Source organism: Micromonas commoda, chromosome 5, assembly GCF_000090985.2.
Source record: "Micromonas commoda chromosome 5, complete sequence".
Taxonomy (NCBI): Eukaryota; Viridiplantae; Chlorophyta; class Mamiellophyceae; order Mamiellales; family Mamiellaceae; genus Micromonas; species Micromonas commoda.
In genome coordinates this window covers 483103-500150 of record NC_013042.1, presented here as the reverse complement: position 1 = coordinate 500150, position 17048 = coordinate 483103, and the positions used below count along the sequence as shown (strand labels likewise).

Sequence of the window (17048 nt, the reverse complement as noted above, 5' to 3'; positions counted from 1 at the left end):
GACTCGGTCAGTCGGTGGCGCGCAGCGCGCACTCCAGCTATGTGCTCCGACGCTTCGAGACCACGAGTTTTCACCACGGGAAGATAAGGACGGCGCATCGGCCGTCGCACTCGTGAGCGCGCGCATCTTCACGCGTATCGCGAAACTCCGGCGCTCGGACGCGGATCCAACCCTTTGGATACACGTTCACCGTCGACGACGCGATGGCCGCCACGCCCACCCCGGAGGAGGGCAAGTACAAGGACATCCCGTCCATCCTCCCGCTCGCGCCCGGGGGAGTGTACGCGGTGAAGTGGGAGCAGCGAGAGAAGTGGGCGCAGTGCATCGAGACCCCGGAGGTCCCGTACACGCCCCCGCTGGGCGAACCCAACCCGGACAACCCCCTGTGCTTCTTCGAGGTTCGATCGGGCGGGTACTACCTCGGCCGCGTCGTGTTCGAGCTCAAGGCGGACACGCACCCGATCACCGCCGAGAACTTTCTCAAGCTCTGCGAGTACCGCTGCTACGCGGGCACGATGTTCAAGGTGTTCCCGGGGAACTGGATCCGCGGCGGCGACTTCACCGAGCTCGACGACATCTTGTACGACGCCAACGACCCGGACTTCTTCGACTTCGCCTCCCTCCTCCCCGACGCCGCGCCGGGCGGGCAGTCCATCTACGTCACCGATGCCGGACCGTACTTTGACGACGAAAACATCGACGCGTACACGCACGACGGTCCGGGCGTGCTCACGATGTACAACCCGGGCGCCCAAAACTGCAACGGCAGCCAGTTCATGATCACGTTTCCCAGGGTCGAACCCGAGGTGCTCGACGGCTCGCACGTCGCGTTCGGTCAGGTTGTGGAGGGGTGGAACGTACTCGCCGCGTTGGAGCAGCTCGGCGACGCGAGGCAGGAGGGTCTGACGTTCCAGCGGATCACCGTGGAGCAGTGCGGGGTGGTGAGGCACGGGCGTGGCGCGACGGGGGGCGGCGTGGCGGCGTCCATGTCCGTGGAGGCGTCCGCGTCCGCGTCGGTGAGGCGCCGGGCGCGCGGAGTAAGGAGGGTCACGAGCGGAGGCAAGAAAACTCCCTCCAAAGCGGCAAAGTTCGGGGCGGGTCGCGCGCTCGCCGCGAGGTTCGCGTACGCGTGAGTAGCACACGCGCGCAGTAGACGCACGCATCGCAGCGCTCAAGAGGGTTCTCTTGACTCTTCATTCATTCATTCATTCGTTCATTCGTTCATTCGTTCGTTCATTCGTTGGTTGGTTTATTCGCCGCCTCGCGCCTGACCTTCTCCATCACGGCCCTCTCCATAACCTTACGGAGTTCTCTGCCGAACGGTGTCGACGCCGGCGGCGACGTCGTCTCGCTCGGCCAGGCGACCGATGAGTCGGCGCGTGCGATGGCGAGAAGGACAGGGTTGACGGGTTCGTGACGGGTCATGCTCCCGAATTCGTCTCGCTCCGTCCACGCGAACCGCTTCGACTCGTAGAGCCACTTCGGGGCCTTCTTCCGCGGCGCCTCGTTGTACTTGATTGTCGAGGGTTCCGGCGGTGACGAGCCGGTGAGATCGGAGGTGGGGACCCCCGCGTCTTCGCCCCGCGCTGCCGTAGGTGTCGCGTCCTTCGATACGACCTCGGCGGGTCGCGTCCGCTCGTCCGTGAGCGACCTTGGCGCCAGCAGCTCGTCAGCTCCTCCGAGGGAGTGACGCCTGCGCTTGGCGCGCTGGCGAAGCGTGGGGGCGGTGTTGCACCACGGCCCGGGCTTCGCGGCCTTGGCGTGGGGGATCGTCGTCATGTCGCTCATCGTCGCGTCACCGTGTCTCGGGCGAGAAGGGGCGCGGGAGGGAGTGTTGCGGCGTTTGGTGGGTTCCGTGAGCCACGACAACGACACAGCAAGCAACAATTTTTTGACTTCGACTGTTCGATACCAGACAAAATTTGAAAAGTGGGCGAAAGTCGCGGGCGCCCCCATCACAGAAGGAGCGCGCCGGTCACGACGATGAAGGTCAAGACCATCCAGGTGCTGTGGCACGCGAAGGCGGAGAGTACCGCGGGCGCCCCCAAGCCCGCGCCCGTGCTCTCCGTCGACTTCGATCCCGCCACCGGCCGCCTCGTCACCGGTGGCGCCGATAAGGAGGTGAAACTCTGGTCCTTGAAGGAGGATGCCGACGGAAACCCGGACGTGGAGCACCTGGAGACTCTCACCGCGCACACCAAGGCGGTGAACGTCGTCCGATTCTCCCCGGGCGGCGATATCCTCGCGTCGGGCGGCGATACCGGCGAGGTCCTCCTGTGGAGACGCGCGCCGGAGGGCACCAAGAACCTCCACGGCGATCCGACCACGTGGAGGACGGCGAACACCCTCCGCGGGCACTCCGACGACGTCCAGGATCTCGCGTGGGCGCCCGGGGGCGCCGCGCTCGTCACCGGTTCCGTCGATAACTCTTCCATCGTGTGGAGCGAGGCCTCAGGTCGCGGGCTGATCCGCCTCGAGGGACACGAGCACTACGTCCAGGGCGTCGCGTGGGATCCGCAAGGCGAGTTCGTCGTGTCCGCCTCGGGCGATCGGAAAGTGAACGTGTACGCCACCACCCCGCGCTCGCGCGTCCCGGTCGAGCCGACGCACCTGGGCGGTTGGTGCAAGAAGCTGGTGTGCCAGAAGGAGGTGCGGCGCGCGGTGAACGTCAAGGGACTGCTCTTTCACGACGACACGCTCGAGTCGTTTTTCCGGCGATTGGCCTGGTCGCCCTGCGGGAGCTTCCTCGCGATCCCCGCGGGGTTGCACAGGGAGGAGGGCGGCGCGACGCAGGGAGGAGGTCACGCCGTCTACCTCTACCAGCGCGGCAGGTTCGCGAGGCCGGCGATTCGTCTTCCGTGCGTCGCCCCCGCGGCGTGCGTTCGCTTCTCACCGCGTCTGTACCGAAGGAAAACTCCAGTGGAGGCGCCTCGCACCCCGGCGCCGGAAACGGCCGCCGGGGAGGTGCGTCACGAGGAAACGGCCGCCGCGGAAACGGTCGCGCAAGCCGTGGGAGCCGAACCGGCGGTCGACGGCGCGCAGCAGCCGGGCGGCGAGGCGAATGCGGACGACGACGCGGCGATCCCGGGCGACGGCGGCGCGGCGCCCGCGGCTGACGCGGCCGCGGCCGTCACCGTCGAGCCGGCTCCCGACTTTGACCTCCCCTACCGCGTCGTCTTCGCCGTGTGCACCACCGACACCGTCGCCGTCTACGACACCGGCGCGGATGCCCCCGTGGCGTTCGTCTCGGGTCTGCACTACGCCACCATCACCGACGCGGCGTGGTCCCCGTGCGGGCTCAAGCTGGTGGTGAGCTCCAGCGACGGGTACTGCTCGGCGCTGACGTTCACGGAGGCGGAGCTGGGACGCGCGCTCGCGCCCGAGGAGGTTCCCGAGCACATCGCGCACGTGCTTCCGCAGCGGAGGGTCAAGTCCGCGGAGGAGAGGGCGAGGCGCGCGGCGGAGGCGGCGAAGGCGGCGGCGGAGAGGTCCGCGGCGGCGCAGGCGGCGGCACGAGTCGCACAGTCGGCGCCGGCGAGGACGGAGGCAACCGCGGCGGCCGCCGACGGGCCAAAGAGGATCGCGCCCCAGGCGGTGACCGCCGACGGGCCGAAGAGGATCGCGCCCCAGGCGGTGACCGCCGACGGGCCGAAGAGGATCGCGCCCCAGGCGGTGACCGCCGACGGGCCCGAGAGGGTGATGCCCACGCCGGCGGAACCCGCGAGGAGGGTGGTTCCCGTGCCGACGGCGGAAGTTGGCGAGAAGCGACCGATCGATTCGGTGGACGGGGAGGCGGAGGAGAAGAAGCCCACGAGGATCGCCCCGACGCCGATGTGAGCGAGTCGCGCGGCGGCGAACGACGTCGACGACGAACTAACGCGTGTTGTTTACATATTCGTTTTTGGAATTGAAAAAAGGCGATTCGGGCTCACGACACCGGCGCGACACCCAGGGCTGGCGAGCGGCGAATAAAAACCGCGTCCACCAGCCTTTGCCTCGTTTGCTAATTAACCTCAGCGCCGACGATACCCTCGCCGATGATCCCCTGATAAGTAATCCTGACGTAGTGCTAATACCCTGACGTAATACTTGTCGGCGCTGTCCCACACACCCTCTCCACCCTCTCTCTTTTTTAACTCTTTTTTTTCGTCTCTGAGCCCAGAAACCGTCACCCTCTTCCTTCTCGACACACTCCATAAATACACAACTTGCCATATCAAACAAACATCGGCGTCGGCGCGGGAGGAGACACGGGCGGAACTCGAGCCCCGTCACTCACTCACGCCTCCACCTTGACGGACGCGCCTTCCTTGAGGCTGTCCAACTCCACGGGCTTGAACCGGTGCACCTTCCGAGGCTTGCGCGGCGTGGTGTCCGGCGTCGACAACCCGTGAGTGAACGGTTGCATCGGCGTCGGCTTCAACCCCACGATCCTGCTCATCACCTCGTTGGCCGCCTTGGACAGCCGGTTCATGACGCTGTCGGGGATACCCGGCGACGATACCGTCGGGCACGGCCGTTCGAGCGCGATGGACGCCTTCTTGAGCTGGGTGTCCGCGTCGCGCTTGGTTCGAGCCAAGAGCTCCGCGAGCGTGGGCTCGCGTCCGTCGCCGTGCAGGGTGGCCAGCGGCACGTCGTCGTCGGACTCCCACTCGGATTCGACGCACTCGGATCGATCGATCTTGAAGACGTCGGCGTCGAACGCGTCGGACGGGTCGGACGGGTCGTGCCCGGCGTTGGAATCCCCGTCGCGGTCCGGCTCGGGATCCGGCTCGGCGAAGAGGGGTTCGTGCACCACCGTCAGCGGCGCCTCGATGGCCACCTCCATGGCAGCCTGCTGCTTGCGACGGCGCTTCGACGCGGCCGGGTTGAAGCACGCGCGGCGGCGGCGGCGGCGCGCGGCGGCGGCGATGGCCTCGCATCGAGCCGCCCGCTCGCGCTGCTGCCGGCGGACACCCTCGTACCCGAGCACGAATTGGTACTGGTCGGGTTCGAAAATCGTCTTGGTCGCGCGGTCGTCGTCTTGTCCGTTGTCGTCGCACACCTCCTTGTTGCCGCCGAGCTGCGCGCGGGCGCGGTAGCTCGGCGGCGCGGGGCACTCGAAGCGGGGAAGGAGCGCGCGCCCGCCGTTGCGAAGCCGGAGCTCGCGGTAGTAGGCGTACACGAGATCCGCGTCATCAAAGGTGGGACCGTTGGGGATCCGCTTGGGGGCTGGCGCCCCCGCGCGCTGCTTGACCACCTTGCCCGTCGTCGTCGTCGTCTTGATGGTTGTTTGTTTGTTGTTGTGTTTTGAGTTTTTGTCGCCGCCGAGCTTGGTGTTGTTCTTCTCGGCGGTGCGGTTGATAGGACCTTTCTTTCTGAGCTCACTTGCCCCCCTGTTGACCTTCTTGAGGGAGGTGTTCACGACTTTCTTGGAGGATTTCTTCGTGGCGGTCGTCGTCGCGCGCGTCGCCTTTGCCTTTAACGCGCGGCTCCTCGTCGCCCTCACCTTCCCTCCCCTCGTGACAAGATCACTGCTCTTCCCGTTTCCCAAACCATCCGCGGATTCGTCGTCGTCCACCGCCGCGCCGGCCGCGTCGATCTCGGCGTCGGTGTCGCCGTCGGTGTCGGCGTCGGTGCCGTCCGCGTCCACCGACGCGGACCCGGCCGAGCGAGCAGACCCGGGCGAGAGACCCGCGTTCGTCTCGCTCGGATCCTGGTCCGATCGGGGCGCGCCGACGCCGGCGTAGTCGCCGGGTTCCACCGACCCCGTCGGCGTGACCGGGGGCGAATCGACGACGTCCCTCCGTGGCGCGGGGTCGACCGCGTCGTCGTCGTCGTTCGATCGGCCGCCCTTCGCGATGGCGCCGAACGCGTCGTGCGACACGTCCCACGCGGGGGCGCGGCCGGCGGCGGGCGAGAGCAGGTCCCCCTCCGCCTCCGCCCACGAGAGGTCAAACTCGGGCATGGACCGCGCCGACTTGACCGCCGCCTCAGCCTCCGCCACGGACGTCTCGCCGTACCCCAGGATGTCGTACGCGGCGGGCGCGGACGGCACCATGGCGCCGGCGTGCCACGAAGCCTCCTCGAAGACGTCGAAGAGCGTCTCGAGCTCTCGCTCGCGGACGCGCTCGGCGTCGGCGGCGCGATCGCGGTTGACGGCGGCGAGCCACGCGCGGTCTTCCGACGTGGCGGTGTACATGGGCGCCGGGCCGTTCGGCTCGAACCGTCCCGCGAGGGTGTGGGGCCTGGCGCGGATGTACCCCGCGGGAGGGGCGAATCCGGACATGGACGACTCGTCGTAATCGGCGACGGTCGTGAAGGACGGCAGCCGGATGTTGCCGTCGGCGTCGAGGTCCATCTCCATCGCGTTCGCGCGTCGCGCGGCTTTCTGCGCGGCGTGCTGCTGCGCCTCGAGCTTGGCGCGCTTGGTGAGCAGCCCCGCGTTCCAGCGCGCGGACCTGCGACCGCCGCCCGCCTCGAGCTCCTCGGATCCGAGAAACATGGGCGCCGAGGCGACTCTTTTGGGGCGGTTGCCCCCGACGAGCGGGGTTCCGTCGGCCGCCACCTTGGGCTTGTTCTCCCGCGCCTGGGGCTTGCGGGGCCTCGGGCGGGCGTTCGCGTTGCGGTTTTGCTGCGGAGCGAGATGAGGGGAGGGCGCGCGCGGGTCAGTCGGGGCGACGCCGCCGTCGACAAGGGTTCCGGAAAAGAAAAAGTGCCCCCAAGCGTCGTCCGGGAGGCGCGACGGATTATTTTCAGGGTTGCGGGGCGGGGGGCGCACCTTGGCGTGCCGCCTGTTATCGCGCACTCCGCACGCGTTGCAGAGCGTCTTGGGCCCGTCCGGTCCGTTGCGCCAGAGCGGCGTCGTCTGCGTGTTGCAGTGCGCGCAGCGCTTCCCGGGGATGCCCGGAAGGAGCCCGTCGTGCGACGGGACCTCCATAACCTGAAACCAAAAAAGAGGAATAAAACGAGGGGCACGTGAGCGAGGAGCGTCCGACAAAAGGTGGGCTGGGCCGATTGCACCCCGGATGGGTCTCGGAGCTCCGCCGGAGACGGGCGACGGCTGCACGTGCGACGGTCGTGGGTCACCCCCGGGCGCCCGTGAAGCCGCGCACGTGGGTTTTCTCGGGATCCGTGGGGTTGCGAGGGGCGCGGGGGACTCACCGAAGCCATGGCGGGCTGCGCAACCGCGGGACCCCTCGACAACGGAGCGGCCGCGAGAGAGAAACCCTGCAGGGAAGGAGGGGAAAAGCGGATGACGGACACCGGCCGGTCAGTACGAATTTCGGCGGCAATCGGGCGGGACGCGACCGGCGCTACGGCCGTGAAACGCGCCGAGAGTGTCGTCAGCGAGCGATTCGACCCGTCCGGCGGAACTCCAAGGGCGCGAGCTCGAGCGACCGTCGCTGCGTCGCCGCGCCCGGCGGGGTCCCGAGTCGCTAAAAATCACGAGTCGCGACTCTCGGAGTTTTTTTCAGGGTCCGATTGTGGCGCGAAACCGGGAGCCGTCCGGCCGGCAGCGCGGCGCGTGCCCTCCTCTCGCGCGAATTCCCGCGCGTTCGAGCGCCCGCAGAGTTGAACACCGCCGCGACGGAGGTCTCGGCGGCGTCGGCGCGCCGGAAACGGTCGTGAATCCGCCACGCCGAGCGTAGAACACGCGGCACGCGAGGGTGAAAATCGGGCAAAGGCGGGAACACGAGAGACGGGACGATGGCGCGCACCTTCCGGAACTCTCCCGCGACGCCCGCTGCGAGGAGCCGCGACCGTGCGTGGACCCCCGCGCGAGCAGCCGCGAGCGTCCTCCCCTAGGTTCTACCCCAAAGTAACCCGGCTAAGGACCCTTCCCTCCCCGGCTACACGGCTCTTCCCGCCCACCTGCGTCGGGCGCGATGACAAAGTGCGATGATGAGCCCGAGGCAGTCTCGGCTGGCTCTGTGAACCAGCGTTGTCCAGTCTTTCGCAGCTCGCTTTGGGCCTCAAAGCCTCCAAACCGACCCTTGGACCGAAAAATCTGACACAGCTGGGCGAATGAAAACGCGACAACCTGATTGCGCCGTGCGTTTTCATTGGCGCGGGGACTCGAGTGTCCCGATCTGAGGCCATCGCACGCACAACTCGGGTTCGGCCTGGATCTACGAACCAAGCCCAAGGCTGGGGAAATGAAAAGAATATCAAAAGACGGACCGGCGAGAGTGATTGGGCGATTACCCGGTTCGGGAGACGTGGAGGCACTGGTTATCAGTTCGAGCCGCGGGGCGAGATATTTATTGCGCAAATGGGAAACTGCCGAGCGCGCCTCCTGCGCGGTCAGGGACGGGGCAGCTTTTTCGGCGAGAAAAGTAAAGTTGCGGCACGCAGCGCGCTCCAGCGTCTGAAGCGGTCGGTCGCAAATTTTGTCCTTTGAATCGCGACGGACAGACGGTTTGGTTTGGCTGGTATCGGAACTTTTGTTGGAGGACACGCACGTTTGGTCCAAGGGACACGCGTCGGGTCACTCTGGCACGCGTCGGTCCGGCACGAACCCACGAGCCGCGCGCGAGAGACATTCGTTGAAGCGTCGGCGAAGCCTAACGAGCTTCCTCGCGCGTTGAGGGCGTCGTTGACGGGTCGAAGCGAACGAGCACCCGGGGAAAAGTTTTGAAAACGAGCTTGCGATCTGGCCATAGCGACATGAGCGGCGTGAAGAGACCGGGCGAGGGCGAAGGTCCCGACGGCAAGCGCGCGTACGCCGGCCCCTCCGCGGACTTCATGGACGCTGAACCTGAGCTTCCCGAGGAGTACGAGGATCCAGACGACGATGACGTCTTCCTCAACGACGTCATGGACCAGAAGGTGAGCGCCCGCATCGAACGATCGTCGGTGCCCTCTTTTTTTTCAAACCGCGGGGTTGCGGGTTTTCACCCATCTCGAGCGACCCAACACCCTTCACCCGACCGTATCCCTGACGGCGTCTTCCCCGCGCGTGCCCCCCCGCGGCGTTCACAGGTCAACGTCGCGAACGACGCGGAGAGGGAGCACTGGAAGCGCAAGCCCGCGCCGACCCTCGACGCCTCCAAGGACAACCTCTGCTTCCAGCAGCTCGACATCGACTACGTCATCGGCGAGCCGCACGCCATGCTGGGCCCCGACCGCAAGGCGCAGGGCGACAGCGCGCGGCTCCGAATCTTCGGCGTCACCGCGGGGGGCAACAGCGTGTGCGTCCACGTGCACGGCTTCGAGCCTTACTTTTACGCTAAGGTTCCCGACGCGTTCAAAGACGAGATGTGCGAGCCCTTTCGCGTCTCCCTGAACGGCGCCATGGCGGCTAACCAGCGCGGCGGGAACCAGCGGGGCAACGGGACGTTCATCGGCTCCGTCGAGATCGTCCGCGATAAGCAGTCGCTGATGTACTTCCAGGAGGGAAAGACGAGCACCTTCGTCAAGGTGACCACGACCTTGCCCAACATGGTGGCCACGGCGCGAGGGATCATCGAGAAGCAGGGAGTGACCGTGCCCGGTCTGCACCACACCTCGCTCACGTTCCAGACGTTCGAGTCGAACGTGCTGTACACCCTGCGATTCATGGTGGACCGCGGCGTGGTGGGCGGTAACTGGGTCGAGCTGCCCGCGGGCGGATACACGATCCGCGAGTCGCAGAAGCAGAGCATGTGCCAGTACGAGTGCGACGTCAAATTCGACAAGGTCGTCTCGCACCCCCCCGAGGGTCAGTACTCCAAGCTGGCGCCGTTCCGCATCCTTTCCGTGGACATCGAGTGCGCCGGTCGCAAGGGTCACTTCCCCGACGCGGATCACGACCCGGTGATCCAGATTGCGACGATGGTGACGTGCCAAGGGGACGACAGGCCCATCATCAAGGCTATCTGGACGCTGGACACGTGCGCGCCAATCGTCGGCGCCGACGTGCTGTCCTTCAAGGACGAGCGCGAGCTGCTTCGGTCGTGGGGTAAGTTCCTGCGATCCACGGACCCGGATCTGCTCATCGGATACAACATCGTGAACTTTGATTTCCCGTACCTCATCAACCGAGCCGAGCGGCTCAACGTCGAGGATTTCGCGTACTGGGGCCGCATGATCGGAAGCAAGCTCCGAATGAAGGACACCACCTTCTCCTCGAAGGCCTACGGCACCAGGGACAGCAAGGAGATCACCATCGAGGGCCGCGTGCAGTTCGACCTCCTCCAGGCTGTGCAGAGGGACCACAAGCTGTCGTCGTACTCTCTCAACGCGGTGTCGGCGCATTTTCTCGGAGAACAAAAGGAGGACGTGCACCACAGCGCCATCAGCGAGCTGCAGGCGGGCACCGCGGAGACCCGCCGGCGACTCGCGGTGTACTGCCTCAAGGACGCCTACCTCCCGCAGAGGCTGCTCGATAAGTTGATGTACATGTACAACTACATCGAGATGGCGAGGGTCACCGGCGTGCCTCTCTCGTTCCTCCTGGCTCGCGGCCAGTCCATCAAGGTGCTGTCGCAGATTCTGCGCAAGGCGAAGCAGCGCGGGCTTCTGGTGCCGCACATAGCCAAGAAGGGGGGCGGCGAGCAGGCGGACGGCGGCGTCGCGTACGAGGGAGCCACCGTTCTGGACGCGAAAGCGGGTTACTACGAGATGCCCGTGGCGACTCTCGATTTCGCTTCCCTGTATCCGTCGATCATGATGGCGCATAATCTGTGCTACAGCACGCTGGTGCCGCGCGATAGGGTGCAGTTTATGGCATCCGAGGACGTTACCAGGACCCCGTGCGGCGATACGTTCGTCAAGAGCCACAAGGAGAAGGGGATCCTACCCGAGATTTTGACAGAGCTCCTCTCCGCGCGTAAGCGAGCCAAGGCGGATCTCAAGAAGGCGCAGGATCCGCTGGAGAAGGCTGTGCTCGACGGTCGACAGCTGGCGCTGAAGGTGAGCGCCAACTCCGTGTACGGCTTCACGGGCGCCACCGTGGGTCAGCTCCCGTGCCTCGAGATTTCCTCATCCACCACCGCCTTTGGCCGCGAGATGATTGATCACACCAAGGCCATGGTGGAAAAGAGGTACACCACGGCGAACGGGTACAAGGCCAACGCGGACGTCATCTACGGAGACACCGACTCCGTCATGATCAAATTTAACGTCCCGGAGCTGGAGGATGCGATGAAGCTTGGCGAGGAGGCTGCGGAGTACGTCAGCGCGACGTTCATAAAGCCAATCAAGCTCGAGTTCGAGAAGGTGTACTTCCCGTACCTGCTCATCAGCAAGAAGCGCTACGCGGGCCTGCTGTGGACCAAGACGGAGAAGTACGACTACATGGACACCAAGGGCATCGAGACCGTGAGGCGCGATAACTGTTTGATGGTGCGACAGGTTATCGAGACCTGCCTGGAGAAGATTCTCATCCACCGCAACCCCAAGGGTGCCATTTCGTACGTCAAGAACACGATATCCGACTTGCTCATGAACAAGCTGGACATGTCGCTGCTGGTGATCACCAAGTCATTGTCGCAGGCGCCCGAGAACTACGCGGTCAACGCCCCACACGTCGAGCTCGCCAAGAAGATGGCCGTTCGCGATCCGGTCACCGCGCCCGTAGTCGGAGACCGCGTGGCTTACGTCATGATCAAGGGACCCAAAAACGCGAAATCCTATGAGAAATCCGAGGATCCCATCTACGCGATGGACAACAACATCCCGATCGATTCGCACCACTACCTCGAGCACTTCCTCGCCAAGCCGCTGCTGCGCATCTTCGAGCCCATCATGGGTGCGGAGAAGGCGGAGAGCGAGTTGCTCAAGGGTGACCACACGAGGACCATCGCGGTGCCGACGCCGACGGCCAAGGCTGGCGGCATCATGGCCTTCGCCAAGGTTCGCTTATCATGCGTGGGGTGCAGGAGCAGCATCACCGACGAGAAGCAGAGCACCGCGCTGTGCACGCACTGCCTTGGCAAGGAACCCGAGCACCTGCAGAAGGCGCTCAACAGCGTTAACGCGCTGGAGCGGGACTTTAACCGGCTGTGGACACAGTGCCAGCGGTGCCAAGGGTCGCTGCACCAGGACGTGTTGTGCACGAGCAGGGACTGCCCCATCTTCTACAGGCGGAAGAAGGTGCAGAAGGACCTTATGGATGCGGAGAACACGCTCAAGAGGTTCGACTGGTAAGAAGAGAAGAGAGGTTGGGGGTTTACGAGAAATGTAACGAGACGAAGTAACTTAGGCGCCATAGCTCTGGTGAATTTTGATAACCAAGCTGCAAGAGAAAAATTGTCTCGCAATTTGGGATGGCGCTGACGAGCGAGCGGTTCGAACTCGGTCCGCGGATCGGCCGCGGCAGCGCGGGCGACGTCCACACCGCGCGCGATAAGCTCACCAACGATGTCGTCGCGGTCAAGCTCGTGGACCTGGAGGAGGCGGAGGACGAGGTGGAAGACATCCAGCGCGAGATCTCGTACCTGGTGCAGTGCTCCTCGCCGTTCGTGACCAAGTATCTCGGCTGCTGGCTCGACCCCGGGTCCACGCGCCTCGCGATCGCGATGGAGTACATGGCGGGCGGGAGCGTCGCGGACCTCATCAGGGATGACCTCGGTGGCCCGCTCTCGGAGTCCGCGTGCGCCGTCATCTGCAGAGACCTCCTCTACGCGCTCGACTACCTCCACGGCGAGGGGAAGATCCACCGAGACGTCAAGTGCGCGAACGTGCTGCTCACCGCGACGGGCGAGATCCGCCTCGCCGATTTCGGCGTCGCGGGAACCCTGACCCAAACTCTCGGCGGGAACAAGCGGCGGACGTTCACCGGCACCCCCTTCTGGATGGCGCCCGAGGTGATCCAGGCGCACGAATCCGACGGGTACAACTCCAAATGCGACATCTGGTCGCTGGGCATAACCGCGATGGAGGCGGCCAACGGCACGCCCCCGTACAGCGACCTGCACCCCATGCGCGTGCTCTTCTTCATACCGAAGAACCCGCCGCCCCGGTTGGAGGGGGGCAATTTCTCCGACGCGTTCAAGGAGTTTGTCGCCGCGTGCCTGCAGAAAGATCCGGACCGGCGGCCGCGAGCGAACCAGCTGGTGAACCACAGGTTCATAGCGCACGCGCCCGAGCGGTGCGACGAGCTCACGGACAGGGTGAACAAACGCATGCACGGCGGCGTGGATCGCATGACGAGCTCGAGCGTCGGGGGGGACGATGTGGGCGTCGAGACAACGGAGACGCGGCACGAAGCGGCGCCGAGCTGGGACTTTGGCGACGGCACGCTGAAGCGGTTCAACAAACCAAACACGCCGCGGATGACTGAGGCTGACAAGCGACGCGATGTGGCGGCGGCGGCGGCGGCAGCGGCGGACGACGACGACGACGATGATAATGATGATGAAGATGAAGATGCGGACTATGATTCGACGGTGAGGATGCGCGGGGACGATGACGAGGCACCCCCCGTCTCCCTCGAGCCCCCGCGAGATGAACCCCCGCCGCGAACGGCTCCGGCTCGATTGCCCGCCGCAAAGACGGATTCGAACCTCGCCGCGGTGGCAAAGTCCACCCCGGCGATCGCGTCCGTCATGTCCCCCGCGGCGTCTCTCGCGGCGAGCAGGAGCGGCGGGTCCGTCGGCGCGGCGGCGGCGGCGGCGGCGGTGACCGCCGCGCTGGCGAAGCTAGAGTCGGAGGCTCCGGGGGCGACGTCGGCGATGCTGTCGAGCGTCGTGGAGAGGCTCGCCGCGCCCGCCGCGGAGCGCGACCCGGGTTTGAGGACCGCGGCGACGCGCGCGAGGGTGCTGTTCGGCGGCCGCGACGGCGACGACGAGTCCCACCGACGCGCCGCGGTCGAGCCGACGGTGAGAGAGCCTGAGTTTGTGGAGAAGAATGCCCTCGCCGACTTCCTGCTGGCCAGGTGGCAGCGCGACCTCCGCGACGCCGCCTCGTACACCCCCCGCTGACGAACAAACGAGGGGTATTAGCTACAGTAGTGCGCAAACACTTAATCTTTAGAGTCGACGCCCAGCCGTTAAAATGTTATAAACCTCGTAGACTAGTCTACTCTCGGCCCAGGTGGGTCAGCGCAGGTCGGCGGATTTTGCGGATGGAATCGCGTGCGTCTTGAGTATCGCCTTTGTCGCCGAGTTCGCCGCCTTGGTGTCCATGACGACCGATATCTCGTGGTCCAGCTCGAACCTCATGAACTCGTCCTTGCTCGACTCCACCGCCTGCGCCAGTTGCTTGAGGTTGAAGATCTTCACGCCGTTGAAGCTCTGCACGATGGTGTTGTGAAGATCCTCGTACCCGCGGTTAACCTCGGCGGCGAGCACCTGCGCGCATATGACAACCTGCTGCCCTTCCTCCTCCACCCGCCCGTGGCAGAACTTCTCCAGGAGCTTCACCGGCGCGTCGAAGTCGTAGTCCTTGCCGTACTCGTTCTTCAGAAAAGGAACGCACACGGTGGTGAACACCAAACCCCCGGCGATGAAATAGGAGGGCGGCGTGCCCTCTATGTGCCAGGGCACCAGACGTTTCATCGCGTTGAACGTGATTGAGCACTCCTGCATCTTACCGTCCCGTAGGTACCTCACCTGCGCGCTCTCTCCGACGTACTTCTCGCTGACGAGGTAGTTGAAGGTTATGGGCTCGCCCGCGCGGAACGGCACGGTTCCGTCGCTCGCGATGTCCGTCCCGTCGATGGACACGAGGACGTCGTTTTTCTTCAGGTTTATCTTGTCCTTCATCAGCGGCTCCACCGCGCTGATCAGGACACCCTTCTGCCCGGTCCGCATCTTGAGCCACTTGCGCATCGCCGGCGATTCCACCCTCTGCCACGAGAACGGCAGCGAGGGGAACCCCGTGTACGTTTTGTTCCTGTCGTAGTCGGTGATGAAATGGTGAATGACGGGCGTCGGTATGACGTAGCCGATGTTCTCGGCGTCGTCGTGCTTCAAACTCTGAAACGCCACGCCGACGCACTCGCCCTTCGAGTTGAACGCGGGTCCGCCGCTATTTCCCGAGTTGATCGCCGCGTCGATCTGGACCCCCAAGAGATCGATGCCTCCGTGCGCGTAGTTGGTAACCTCCGTCCTGGAAACCACCCCGGATGTTATGGAAATCGCCACCCCGCCGATGGGATAGCCGATGACACTGACCGGCGCGGAGAGGTGCGGGAGCGGGCCGAACTGCACCGGCGCGATCCCCTCGAAGAAGTCGTCGTCCTCCACCGTCAGGAGCGCGAGGTCGCACTCGACGCCTATGGCCAGCACCTTGGCCACGTACTTGACGTCGCTGCCGCGTTTCTTGAGCTTCACCTGCGTGTGATGCTCGACGCTGTGCGCGTTGGTGAGCACCCTCCGCCCGGGTATGACGAACCCGCTGCTCGTGGACGCCGACTGACGCTTGCGCTGCCACGGCAAGCTGTAGTTGGGCTCGGTGTGCGTGCAGAACACCTTGACGACCGCGTCCATTCGACCCTCGCGCTCCAGCGAATCCGCGTCGCCCTCGTGGAGGTAATCCGCCAAATAGCCACCGCCAACGCCCCCGTCGTCGTCGTCGACCGCGCCGCCGCGCCTGCCGCCGCGTCCGCCGCGAGGGGGGGACGCGGGTGTCATCATCTTTGCGCGCTTGTTCGTCCGTCCGGCGGCGCGCGGCGAGACGTATTGGCGCTCCTCCACCTCCGACGAAGTCTGCGCATCCAACGCGCCGTCCAGGAGCGCCAACAACCGATCGCCGACGACCGGGGACGGCGCCTGCGGGTTCTTGCGGGGCCGGCCCCGCTTCTTCCCGGTGTACGTCGTGGCCGGCGTCGTGGGCGTCTTGGGCGTCTTGGGCGGGCGTCCGCGCCGCTTCTTGCCGACGCTGGCCGGGGGGGGAATATCCAACGACGGGTTCTTGCGCGGTCGGCCCGGCTTTCGCTTCACCCTCGGCTCCTCCGAGAGCCGGGCCGGGGGAAGGGACCGGCGCGCGGGCCTGCCCGGCTTTCGCTTCGGGGTGGTCGCCGCGTCTCTTGGGGTCTTTGGGGGACGGCCGCGGCGTTTGGGTTCGGTCGCGGGGGTCGTCGCGGTGCCTGCGGGTGGGAACGGACGGCGGGCGGCGCGGTGTCAATCCTCCGGCGCAGGTCACGGGATCGAAGGTTGCCTGCAGATCGTCGGTAACGACCGGGGGGTTCGAGTTCGACGGAGGCGCGCGTTCGCTCACCTTTCCGGGGCCTTCCCGGCTTGCGCTTGGGTACCGTCGCGGAGAGCGGCTGCTCGTTCGCATCGGAGGAGGCATCGCCCGCGTTGGTGACCTTCGTCGCTCGTCTTTTCGTGATTGAACTTAAGAGAGAAGCGATCGCACTGGTGGGTTTACGCCCGCGACGGTTGGCTGTGGGCGCGGCCTCTATCAGGCTCGACACCTCGGCCGGCGCCTTGGCGTTCGCTCGAGCCTTCTTGGGGGGCATGCTAGATCGTTCCCCGGGCCCGCGTCCAATCTGTGGGTTGCGTGATTTTCCCTAAAAGTAAAAGCTTTTCTAACGAACCTCTCTGCGCTGACTTGACACGGACACAGTCGACTGGCACGATGCAACCCTCGGCGCTGGAAAAGGGTGCGCCGGGGGACGATGTTCCGCTCGCTTTCGGCGAGAACATCACCCACACCAACGCGGACATGTCCGAGATGCTCCTCGGAGCCATGCAGAGCGTCTCCAGGGACACCGCCCTGCCCCCGATGCCCATCAAGATGCACCGCGCCGAGACGTGCTTCGTCGAGAGTCCCGACCCCGGCGAGGATGGGCTCGTTCGTCACGTGTTGATCGAGGCCGACGTCGCGGGTCTGCAGATGGACGAGCTGCGGGTGGAGCTTTTCCAGCGCGGCGCACCTCCGCACACCCTGGTGGTGTCCACAAAGACGGGCGAGTACTGCGACTACGCCCCCGAGCGCTGGGAGTGCGACGTGCACGTCGAGGTGGACCTGCGCACCGTCAGGGCGGAGTTCTGCGGACGGGGGCCAAAGGGGGAGCGCGTCACGGTTACCGCCGCGAAGATAGGACTTTGAGTAGTACGTTAGAGCTAGCTAGCTATCGTCGGGTTCATCTCGCGTCGGCGACGTCATGGCCTCGAGGTTCAGGGAGCTGGGCACCT

General features: G+C 65.5%; 7 protein-coding genes across 7 annotated transcripts; 4 read left to right on the top strand and 3 right to left on the bottom strand.

The window, feature by feature from the left end:
* Positions 1–203: 203 nt before the first annotated feature.
* On the top strand, positions 204–1219 carry MICPUN_58507 (peptidyl prolyl isomerase; the record flags this gene model as incomplete). Its single annotated transcript, XM_002502426.1, has 1 exon — positions 204–1219. The coding sequence occupies one exon, from the start codon at positions 204–206 to the stop codon at positions 1131–1133; it is 930 nt and encodes a 309-aa protein (XP_002502472.1). The 3' UTR covers positions 1134–1219.
* Positions 1220–1233: 14 nt separating this feature from the next.
* Positions 1234–1788, bottom strand: MICPUN_58506 (predicted protein; the record flags this gene model as incomplete). Its single annotated transcript, XM_002502043.1, has 1 exon — positions 1234–1788. One exon carries the CDS (start codon positions 1786–1788, stop codon positions 1234–1236), a length of 555 nt encoding a protein of 184 aa, XP_002502089.1.
* A 195-nt stretch (positions 1789–1983) lies between these two features.
* MICPUN_58505 (Nucleosome/chromatin assembly complex protein) lies at positions 1984–3837 on the top strand (the record flags this gene model as incomplete). The annotated part of the gene is made up of 1 exon (XM_002502425.1): positions 1984–3837. One exon carries the CDS (start codon positions 1984–1986, stop codon positions 3835–3837), a length of 1854 nt encoding a protein of 617 aa, XP_002502471.1.
* A 59-nt stretch (positions 3838–3896) lies between these two features.
* MICPUN_108243 (predicted protein) lies at positions 3897–4495 on the bottom strand. The gene has a single exon (XM_002502042.1). The coding sequence runs from the start codon at positions 4472–4474 to the stop codon at positions 4280–4282; it is 195 nt and encodes a 64-aa protein (XP_002502088.1). The 5' UTR covers positions 4475–4495; the 3' UTR covers positions 3897–4279.
* Positions 4496–8649: 4154 nt separating this feature from the next.
* Positions 8650–12111, top strand: MICPUN_97378 (predicted protein; the record flags this gene model as incomplete). The annotated part of the gene is given in 2 exon segments (XM_002502424.1): positions 8650–8872; positions 8891–12111. 2 exon segments carry the CDS (start codon positions 8650–8652, stop codon positions 12109–12111), a joined length of 3444 nt encoding a protein of 1147 aa, XP_002502470.1.
* A 119-nt stretch (positions 12112–12230) lies between these two features.
* On the top strand, positions 12231–13193 carry MICPUN_82115 (predicted protein; the record flags this gene model as incomplete). Its single annotated transcript, XM_002502423.1, has 1 exon — positions 12231–13193. A coding segment is annotated over one exon (963 nt), but the record flags the coding sequence as incomplete, so codon positions are not given.
* An 810-nt stretch (positions 13194–14003) lies between these two features.
* MICPUN_82243 (predicted protein) lies at positions 14004–15395 on the bottom strand (the record flags this gene model as incomplete). Its single annotated transcript, XM_002502041.1, has 1 exon — positions 14004–15395. One exon carries the CDS (start codon positions 15393–15395, stop codon positions 14004–14006), a length of 1392 nt encoding a protein of 463 aa, XP_002502087.1.
* Between the last annotated feature and the right edge of the window lie 1653 nt (positions 15396–17048).